The sequence below is a fragment of the Oncorhynchus kisutch genome, linkage group LG1 (assembly GCF_002021735.2).
Source record: "Oncorhynchus kisutch isolate 150728-3 linkage group LG1, Okis_V2, whole genome shotgun sequence".
Classification (NCBI taxonomy): Eukaryota; Metazoa; Chordata; class Actinopteri; order Salmoniformes; family Salmonidae; genus Oncorhynchus; species Oncorhynchus kisutch.
The window spans coordinates 45,339,273-45,350,730 of NC_034174.2; the positions used below are offsets into that span (position 1 = coordinate 45,339,273).

General features: G+C 42.8%; 1 protein-coding gene across 1 annotated transcript; it reads right to left on the minus strand.

Annotated features, from left to right (window-relative positions):
• Positions 1-8,667: 8,667 nt before the first annotated feature.
• LOC109893040 (protein BTG2) lies at positions 8,668-11,225 on the minus strand. Its single transcript, XM_020486040.2, has 2 exons — positions 10,706-11,225; positions 8,668-10,123 (listed from the first exon to the last, which is right to left on the minus strand). The coding sequence occupies exons 1-2, from the start codon at positions 10,851-10,853 to the stop codon at positions 9,771-9,773; spliced, it is 501 nt and encodes a 166-aa protein (XP_020341629.1). The 5' UTR covers positions 10,854-11,225; the 3' UTR covers positions 8,668-9,770.
• Between the last annotated feature and the right edge of the window lie 233 nt (positions 11,226-11,458).

The following is an 11,458-nucleotide window of genomic DNA, read 5'->3' on the forward strand; positions in this document are numbered from 1 at the left end:
GGTAGCTGCTAGGGTCACTCCCCCATGAAACTAACAAGAGCCCATGGGTGTGTTCAGTGGGGTGAAACGTTCTGTTCATATCTCTTCTGCACAATACATTTCTATATGAACGTCCGGCAATATGAGAGGAACAGTCCAACATGTTTACCACTGAGACTCATAGAGAATCAACAATCAGAACTAGCAGGGACAGAGCTAACAGTAAAGAATTTTGATTCATATTCCAACCAACTCACTAACTCGTTACTCATTATCATCACTTAGAGAATCAGAGACGAAGCAAATGTCTGATCTAATCTGCGGCTGTTTGTATGTTTGTGGTCTGGGTTGGGTTTTGTGAGACGAGTGATATAACATCAGAGGTAACATAGAGGTTTAGAGAAAACAACGAACAATCGAGTTATGCTCCCACACTTTTGTTAAGGTCTTTAGTCTGAGGTAAAATTACAGCACAAAGATAAAAAAAAACTAAAAAACACGGGTCATCACTAGACAGATGGAGGTACTGTGGAGGTACTGTGGCTTTGTGTCCTATAAGTGTTTGGTTCTTTACAGTAAAACTCCAGTAGAAACAATAAAAAACTTCCATAAAAGTTCAAACCTGCATTTTTACAGTTAACAACCCCCAGCTTCCCTCCATAGGGACTTCCCCCAGTTAGCAGCACAGCTACGTCTCAGTTCTCTTCCGCCATTTTGATAATGGGCTACATGACAACAGTGGTGTAAAGTCAAAATATTTTGAAGCATTACTTAAGTAGTTTTTTTAGGGGTATCTGTACTTTAATATTTATGTTTTTGACAACTTTTACTCCACCACAATCCTAAAGAAAAGAATGTACGTTTTACTCCATACATTTTCCCTGACACCCAGAGGTACTCTTTACATTTTGAATGCTTAGTAGGACAGGAAAATGGTCCAATCACGCACTCGTCAAGAGAACATCCCTGGTTGGTCATCCCTACTGCCTCTGATCTGGCGGACTCATTAAACAAAAATGCTTTGTTTGTAAATCATGTCAGAGTGTTGGAGTATGCCCCATGGCTATGTGTAAATAAATGTATAATCCCGCTGTCTGATTTGCTTAATATAAAGAATTTGAAATGATTTAAAGCACTTACTTTTACTTTTGATACTCAAGTATATTTAAAACCAAATTATTTTAGAATTTTTCTCAAGGAGTATTATGTAGCATTATACAGGGTGACTCACTTTTATTTGAGTCATTTTCTATAAAGCTATCTTTACTTTTACTCAAGTATGACAATTGGGTACTTTTTCCAGCACTGCAGGAGAAATGAGACAGGTGGGCGAAAGAAAGAACACACAGACAGAGACGGTAGGGTTTCACATAAGACGCAACGAGTGAGTGGGAGAGGATAGGAGAATAAGAGAATGAAAATGAGAAGGTTATTGAGTGGTACCTCTAGTATGCTTCTCTCACACATAGCAGAATAGACAGGGTCTCTTGTAACGTATTGGGCCGGGAGGTCAACCAGTAAATACACTGTGTCGAGAATCATCTTTCACACTGACATCAAATGGTCTCTGAGGAGATGGGCCACCGAGGAATCTCTCATGCTCTATCTTCCACTTCAGCCAGTGGCCTCCTAACAGTTTCTGTTGTGATGGTCTGGGGGGGAGCAAGGCTAAGGCAATGGGATGTGGGTGCGTGTGTTTTGTGTGTAGAATGGGGAATGAAGCCTGAGCTGAGACACTGGCAGCCTCAGGACAGGGAAGGGTAGCATGGAGGTGAATGGGAGAGATGAATGAGAAAGAGAGAGAAAAAAAAGCTTTGAGATCCTATAGCTTAGGGATTCTAAATGAATCTTTTTTTTCATGGGGGAACCCAAATACATGTGGGGACTGCTCTGTCAAAGACCCTATTGAATCTCTATTTCCCTGGGGTAAGAAGAGACACACTAGCAGTACTGTTTACCATCTCTCTACTTCTATAAGTGACTTTCAACGGCACTGTGGCACGAAGAAGCAGTTTCACTTTGTTGTGGGAATGAAGTGAGTCTCACAGAGAAACAGAGACACAGACAGGGAGATAGAAATAGAGACAGAGACATAGACAGTGAGATAGAAATAGAGACACAGACAGGGAGATAGAAATAGAGACACAGACAGAGAGATAGAAATAGAGACTGAGACATAGACAGGGAGATAGACATAGACAGGGAGATAGAAATAGAGAGAGAGACATAGACAGGGAGATAGAGACAGATAAAGAAAGAAGCAAGAAACCTGCTAGGATGCCGCCATCGACCAATGAGAAAGCAGACAGGTCTATACATTTAGTGCTTTATTAAACCCGAATTGTGAATGTTCAGAGTGATTGAAAAGTAAAGGCAATGTTCCCGCTTTAGCAGAGACTGCACTCACGTAAATGCTCAAACGCGCGATCAGAAAGTTTCTATCAAGGAATCAGATTGAATAGAATTCAACGTTTGACTGGCCCCAGCAGCCCCTACAGGTCAGAGATCATCCATTCTTTGTCATTGGGCGCGGAGAGAGTGAGAGACAGGCTGGGAGAACGAGAGGGGAAAGGAGGGCACGGATCTATTACACACATGACAGGGGAGACTGGGGGTTTGTTTAGTGAATGACCTCAAATGTACACACCCATAATCATGTTATCATGTATATACTGCTATTTCTATTGTTTAATTACCATTTTCATAATTTTTATTTCACCAGTCCTGCGTGTTGGAACCCGAACCCTAAGACTTCCACTGTACCCTGCAATCACACTTGCAACCCTGTACATGTGACTGTTAAACCCTCTGAATGTGAATCTGAATCATTCTGGCCAACATACAATAGGAAACAGTGTTACATTCTTGGCAGTTCCACCCCAAAACGTATTTTTTGTTTTAAAAAATTACGTGTGGTTAGGGGGCATTCACAGGTAACTTGAGATGCAGTTTCCTCAATAGAATGGGTGGAAGAAAGAGAGGTTGGGAGACAGAGAGAGAGATAGAACTCTACCCATCTTTGTCCCAACTATGGCCTAACACAAACAACAAACTGACTGGAATTATCAAATGAGCACACACATACTGCACTAGTACACAATTCCAATTTGTGTTTACTTTTCAAAATGCGAGTGTTCAGTTGTCATATGAATAGATATTAGACTGGCTGTCAGTTTGAACATTGATGCTCCACATTTATCTTTTTATGGTCTCTCCTATCTGGTGTGTGTTCCAGGCGACTGTACTTATCAGTCTGGCCTGAGAGGCTCTGTCAAAGCCACACACACACACACACACACTTATTCCCATGGGGACACAGTATCACTCTGGCCCGAATGTGACAGGCAGACTATTCTCTCTCTGTCTCTTTCACACACACTCAAGCATACACACACGCACACATGCCCTTTTGACTCTGTCCGGTGTGTTGCAGACAGAGAGCCCCCGCTGAGGTCCACTCTGTCTGTCTCTCTGTAGCAATCAAGAGTACAACGTCACAAACTATTCAGCCTATCTCTAACCTTTACCTTGTACTTCAGGCCAAGTGCAGACAAAGGGAACCATGGTGAACGTCAATCTGCAAACTCAGCACCTGGCAAAAGAGAGACTGTGACGGTGTTTGTTCAGTTTATGGGCCAGTTTTACAACACAGCAGGCCAAATCCGCAGGCTACTTTAGACAGGGGACACGTTGTTAGGCTGGCGTGAGCACTATTACAGGAGCAAAATGTCCATTATGGCAAGTGTTACATGAAGTCCATTTTTGGGTCACTGTGTCACTCTTAACCACCTGTCTACCTCCCAAGGGCCCAAGAGGATCCGGCATCAGGGAAGCAGAATTTCCCTGGCTAGTTACCATAGTTAGCTTTGCATACTGCTATCTTAACTGGGTCTCATTTAGAGTGTGCTTTGCCTGTGTGCTCCTAAGACACGGAGTGGCAGCTTTACACAGTCTTGATTGGGTGACGAAGAGAAGAGACAACCGTGTGATATGTGAGACGTGACCTAAGATGAAGCACAATGATCTACATGTATGTAGGATTGGAGGGTCTCCTATCCTCTACAATCTAGATCAAGGGAGAAATGTGAATTGTGCGTGTGTGCGTACATGTGATAGGTCTGAATTGAGGTGGAATCCACACTGTTTCAACAGACAGAGAATCGTTCCATTTATGTCTCTGACATATCCCTCTGCTTTATCTATGCCTCGCCAATCACACTGTGATGTCAATAAAGTGGCCCCATGTTGAGCCTCGCACCCACACCGTGTTTACACACATCACCTCACCTCCCATTATATCCTCCTTCACACCCTACTTTAGGATGACACTCTAACTGGATCACACACACAACCGAGAGCAGACACACGCACACACCGACACGCAGTGGTGTCCTCTAAGCAAAGAACAAAGAACCAACTCAGTAAACAACAGCATGCACACATTGGTCTAGTGACACAATCCTGAAGCGAGCACACAGGTACTAGTCAGACACCAAAAGACAGACAGAGTGACAGAGACAGACAAACTGGGTAATAAACTACGCCCTCTGTGCACCGCCCTAACACCTACATCTTGTTTACCCACTTCCAGTTATATCCCTTTTCACACCATTTCACTCACTATTTTGTTTGCACCCAGACATATCCCCTATCTCTCTCCCACACATACATAAATGCTCCCTCCACCACACACAACCAATACGCTGTAAATAATAAGGGTAGAGATCAACTCTTAGAAAGTATCTGATTGTCCATATTTTCTGAGAGTTATGGTGCGTATATTGTAGTATGTATTTTGTATATGAAATTAGAGATTGACATAGTTACAAATGTGACTGATGTACTGATTCACAGCTTAAGAGTTAACTCAATAAAAGAAAACCGAAGTACTTTGACAGTTAGCGATTTACTTTGTAGCTGCAGAGGCTCAGACCAACATAAAAGCAGCGGGCAAACTTCTGGAAACTTCTGCTCTCAGACATCTACACATCAATAGGATTCCTTCAAAGGCATAAATTGCACTGATTCCACTCCTCTGTTTCTCTGCTCAACTACTCCCCTTCCTTGCCGTTTTTCTCTCTTTCTCTCCCCCTCAGTCAAAGTGGAGTAATCCACCACAGGTACATGTTGCTGCGTGAAAAGTTCTGTCGACCTCACGGGCCTCTGTACCAGTGAGAGGAAGACAGGAGGGCTGAGGGGGTCCGTTGAGCTGAAAGAGTGCTTTTGGTCTCTGTTTAGTGCTGGAGGGGTGAGGAGGGCGGGGGTGCAGAAGCGAGGTGGGGACGGGACAGATGGTGCTATGGCTACTGTGAGAGGGGGGAGCGAGGCATGCCTCTTTTATTGTTCCCCCCCATCTCCCCAGGTTTCACAAACACCCTCTCCTGAAAGGCCCAGCGATGCGATGCCAATTTGTGACCTATAAGGTTCTATCTGACATGTTAGTCAAAAATGATAGAGTTGCTCTTCCGGTGGACATGTGAGATATGTCAGAGTTTTGAAAAATTAAATGTATGATGAAAAAAAAAAATACAAATCTGAAAGTTATATCTGTGTAAACACCTTTTAACATGGTTCTATAAGGTTCTATCTGCAATCCAATCCCAAATAATACGATTTAAGGTGACATACTTATTGAGTCCTGACGAGGAAGAGATCACAAGACAGTTCTGAGATCTGGCACTTAAAAAATACTCATTATCTCAAAACTATACATTTCGCAGATAGAACCTTGCTGTCCCGAATCCTTGATTATTCATATCATAGGTTCTGCTCAGAAGAATGGCCATAACGTAAGCTCTTTGTGGTAGAAATACAGGTACCTTAGAGCATATTTGAGGCCCTTAGGAGAGGCATTGCTGTTTTTGTCTACAAAAATCTTCATGGAAGGGGTATTTCACTAAAATTTCAAACGTACCACATTTTTGTTGATAACTAGCAAGTACTTTGCTGACTTTGGGTGTCAGAGACCAGACAAATATATCAGTTTACTCATCCAGAGCTAGGCTTCAGCAATTTTGTTAGTTATCCATAGGATATAGTCCATTTGACATTTTAGGGAACTATCACTTTAACAAATCTGCGATGAACATGAATTATTATATTTGATGATGTGGTTAGAAAAAAGGAAGGTTATTCCCTTTATTTAATCATTAAATGTCTGTACTATTGAAATTGAAGTAATTGTAACATTCTATGCCAGATAGAAACTTTTGACTGAACCCAGATTTCTGCTATTGCACCCCCAATTTAATTACATTTTTTCAAATAACTTTTGATACTCTACACTTTAGGTTAAGGTTATGAAAGAAGAATTCACTACATAACAGTTCTGAGATCTGGGTTGTGAAAACTAATGCTCAATATCTCAGAACAATGCTTTGCGCAGATAGGACTGTAAGGTTCTAAGGTCTCAAATTGTCTTGCTAGCGTGCTGCAAGGGGTCCATCCCTCACCCCTCCTGGGTCAGCAGAGGGAGAAGAAAGGGGTAACAGGGATGGATGAGGGAGGGGGTAGAACAACCTCCTTTCCAGTCTTTTAAGCCTGGTTCACACTGCAGGCCTTAATTCTCAAATCAGTTTTGTTTTTCAAATCCGTTTTGGAATACTCACTGTCCAAACAGCAAGTTACAAGTGACCAAATCAGATCTGTGTGTGTTCAGACAGCAGTCATTTTCTGACATGGCTACGCTAGTTGTCATAGGTGTGTGCGCAGTTGTGTAGACTGATTGGTGGTGGTGCTTGTAATTCTTGTCACTCAGAAGTTGTAGCAAGCTAAGGTGACAACAATGCCTGCAGTGGACATTTCCCAAAATCATAGTGTAAGAACACTTTTAAAGCCACAAAGGATAAGATCAATCAATTCAACTACCAAAACAAGTATTTTTGTTAGCTAGCCACAGCCATCAACTAGCTAGCTAGTTAGCTTTCTAGCGCACTCACTAATTTATCTTCCACATGTTCTTGTCAAACTGTCAACAGAGTAGCTAGCGAGCAACAAGCTATGCAAATAAGTCTAAAAACCACTTGAGGGCAAACCAGGAATCAGATTTGTATCTGACTGACACCTATGAAGGTGGTTTGAAATATCCTATTCCATGTGCTTTTTGGCTGTTCAGGCTACAGGAAAAATAACAGATTCGAATCAGATATGCAAACAATTGGGATTTGATACACTTCCAGCTGCCAATGTGAGCTAGGCTTAAGAGAGCTGCATTCTGGTATTTTCTCCCCCCTCTCCACTGCTGGGTTTTAGGGGCACAGAAGAGGAGTGTGAGGAGGGCCAGGCAACACTGACTGCCCCTCAGAGAGGGAGGTTCAGGGGTTTCTTATTTCTTATGGAAATGGAACCACTGCAGAGCTTCATTCTCTGTGTGCTAGACGTGATACTGGAGGTCACAACAGAGCCCTGCTCCTCTTTATACCAGCCCCTTCCTGTTCCATCTGTGTGCGTATTCTGTTCGTAATTACTTGAGGTAAAACATCCCTGAGTGTTGGCATTCATTGTGTTGTATGACTCACATTGTTACATAAACACACTGCAGAATACATAACTGAAGTTTTTAGTTGTCTGGGCAGGTCAACTCAAAATCGTTTTTTACTAAAGAGTTTGAAATCAAAAAGGTTAAAGCATTTCAGACAAGGGAGTACCAGCGTGACCAAAAATAAGCCATGGGGAACCAGACACACACCCTCAGTCCTTTATTTTATAGTACTTACCCCCACACAACCAACCTGAGGGCACCTTTGCCAATACAGGTTTAGAAAACATTACTTAAGTCTGTAGATCTATTGGCTGTGTTGTGATTTCCAACACTGTTTAGCCTGGTGTTTAGGCTCAAACAGGCCTCTCCATTCCTAGAAGGTAGGATTTCTGATTCAAGACTGCCGCTTTCTCCTAACAAATGTGCATGTTCACACAAACACCCTCTAAGGGTTTGACAGAAATTAAGCCTGCACAAACAGAGGCTGGGTTCATAATGTAACTTGACACATTCTCCCAGGACACAGAGGCGTAGTCATTAAGCAGATTCAGTTGAAGGTTTCTTAAAAACGGAGGGACATACCCGAATTTCTCCAATAGAAATGTATATAAAGACATTCTACCTAATGACTACATCCAGGAAACTGCCGATAGATCCCTCTGTGGCTGGTGTAGAGCATGTCCAGACACAGGTGTGCCCTTAAGCCAAGCCAGTGCTGGAGGTACAGACAGGCCTGGTCCTGAGAGCGAACACAGAAAGTGATTAACGCACCACTCATACAAACCCCAAGGCCACTCATGCCAACTAGACCTGAAAGGAGCAGAAGGGTATAATGGTCCTGCCCTATGGTTAGGTGCCATTTTTTTGCCAAATACTATACAAGCCTTTCAGAGCAACACATGGACTTAGAGCAGAGGCGGGGGCATCCTGAGTGACGCAGCATCAGTGCAAAAGGTCTGTCTGGTTCAAATCCAGGCTGTATCACAGCCAGCCATGGTTGGGAGCCCCATATTGCGGCGCACAATTGGCCCAGCATTACTCCATCATTGTAAAGAGTTTGTTCGTAACTGGTTAAATTGAAAGCGTAATGTTGACAGGTTCCCTTGGGTCACAAAAGGAATAGATCACTTACAATGTGCTACAGGTGCAAAGCTGTGTTGATTAGGGACACAAATGTAAATTGAAACCGACCACAGCAAGAGACAATGTGAATTCATAAAGGTTTATTGTAATAAAATTGTGACAAACTGTACAAATATTTATAGATGCACAAGTCATTTAAAATAGTTACTTTAAATGCTTACTGTGCTTCAAATAGCTTACAAACTATATCCTTCCCCTGTCTAGAACAGTAAGCAATGGTGAGCTGCTCAACAGCTCGGTAGGAAGAAGAGGATGCTACAGAGGGCTGAGAGCACCACACTACCTGGCAGTGCTAGACGTTAAAATGACGCCAACAACCACCTCACAGCTTATTCTACCTGGGGGGGATAACAGAAGACTTCCCAACAACAACAAAAATTCACAATAGTGAAATATTAAAATCCTAACCCCTTTTTGAACATGTTGACAGCACAAGCCATTTTAAATTATTAATGTTATGTCTACTGGGATGCAAGAGGTGTGAAATTAGTTTGCCATACTCCAATTTTTCTTAACACTGGCTATTGTGAAAAAATAATCTATGAAAGTTAGGCAGTATTCCTCAAAGGTGTTTGGGCAGCAGACGTCACATTGAGGCAGTAAAACCCTTTTAGAGGCAGCTTTTTTTGCAACTGGGAAGTCAGACATTTTGTCTTGAGTCTTTGATTTCAGGGCACAGATAGGTGACGTGGTCCCGTAAGATTACAAACCAGCAGTGAACTGAATTATAAAACCACATTTTTGTAAATGTATAGGTTACGGAACAAATACTTGACTCCAGTTATACGATTATTTTAGTTTAAAAGTGGCGTGAAGTATTACACCATGAGAAACTAGCATCAGAATCCCAGAGATGTTGTGTTTACACTTAACAGAGCCCATGCTTGCATGTAGTGTGCTAATACCACAGGACATAAGCACACTACATACTGAGAGTCCCAGCAGTGCAATTAGAGCCTATGGGCTGGTAGTCAAACATTCAAAAGTGCTACCCAACGCTCTAACAAATACCAGGTGCTTTTAGAATACGCAAATTCAATTAAATAAGCAATCAAGTTAATTTAATAGGGGGAAACACTATGAAATGAAAATACAAAAAGGATCACTGTGGGTGGTCGATGGCCTTCACACCGATGCGGTTTGGCGTCGCGGTAGTGCCTGAACCACACTAGCTCGAGACAGTCATCAGGTAGTTCTTCGGAGGGCTAGTGCGGCCACCGATCAGAAACTGATTCTTGCAGTTGTGTGTGGGGTCAGGGCTAGGGGCTGCTGCGGGCGCTAGGGACTCTGCCTCATAGAGGACACAAATGGAGCCATCCTCCCCGATGCGGTAAGAGACCTCAAAAGGGTCCACCCAGAGTGTCAGCTCCCGGGGAAGGAGGGCAAAGAGCTGATCGCTAGTAAGTCCGATCCGACCAGCAGCCCTGCCAATGATTGGGTCCATTTCATGATTCATTCTGATGCAGCGGTAGCCAGAGCCCTTCTGTGGTCTGTCAGGGAACCAGTGGTTCTGGTAGTGCTCTGTGAAGAGAAAATGACACGAAATTAGAAGTCAACGTGCTGCTTTGAAAACAAAGCCCCAGACAAAACAGCTGATGCTAGCAATAGACAAGACAACCTCTTTTGAATGAGTTTGAATTACTGATATGGGATACTACTACCCATCAACTTTTGCCGACATCGCTCGCCGCCCCAAATATAGCTATGCTCGAGAATAGACAGTTGGTCGATCCGATTGGGCCTAATTACTAGTATAGTCTCGAGACAAGCTTACCTAGGCTAACGAGAACTTGCTGCCTTGCAAAAACAGCAAAGCAATTCGACTAAAAATCGTGAAAAAGACACTTAAGCAACAGGTTGGCATTGCATTTCAACATGATCTAATATAGGTAGAGCATTTGGCTGAAATTAAGTATTAAATCGATAAAACAAGACAGAAAGCGAACGTTCGCTAGCTAACAGTCAGTTGAACAGACAAAGGCTAGCTAACGTTAGCTAGGTTGACGCTAGTAAACAAGCAACCAGTTTGTATAGGAAGCCATTTCGACATGAACTTTAGTACCGAGCAAATCTATTTCTGTAGGAAATGGCTAACCTAATTACCTGATAATGACTGTTGAAGACAATCTCTGAAATCATGGAGTTGGTGTTCGCTCAGGAAGCCTCTTGTTCTCAATAGCCTGGAAACAAAGGTTGCTGCGGCCGTTACTTCGGGGCCTATTTCACTTCTAGAAGAGTATGCTTGGTTCATTTTGCCCGCAAAAAAAGTTACTTCAGCTCGAAGATAAGACGTTTTTTTCGTCAGGAATGCAGTGTGAGGCAGAGGTACCGTAAACTAACGTTGGCTAGCTAGCTGAAAAAGCTATGCGGGCCTCACTCCAGTCCAGGGCGAATCCTTCAGTAAATGGAATCTTCAAGTCAGAAGCAGTAATATCAACGCACCAAGTTGGCTCTGGCCAACGTAACAATCAGCATTCTTTATCCCCCCCAAAAAATGTTTCGCTTGATGCTGTGGCCTCTCAAACAGCACTTCCAAGTTCTCTTTGTGCTTACATTACGTCTTGTGGCCTCTTTTTATCAAGGGACAGAGAATGGATGACGTTCCTCAAGTACCCGTTTTGAGTGATTGGCATTTTAACCAATGGGATTCACAGAGAAAGCGCACACACTGTGCGATGTGATTGGTTCACATCGTGGAAAACAATCCGAGAGTGTGGTGGGATTAACATGCAAATAGGGTTCCGTCCAACACCAAATATAGAAACTGACGTCAAACCCTGCTCTAAAAGTATTTGTGACGACAGTACGATAAAAACACCCCTTACCGTAAATTTCAAACGAGAACATTTATGTTTT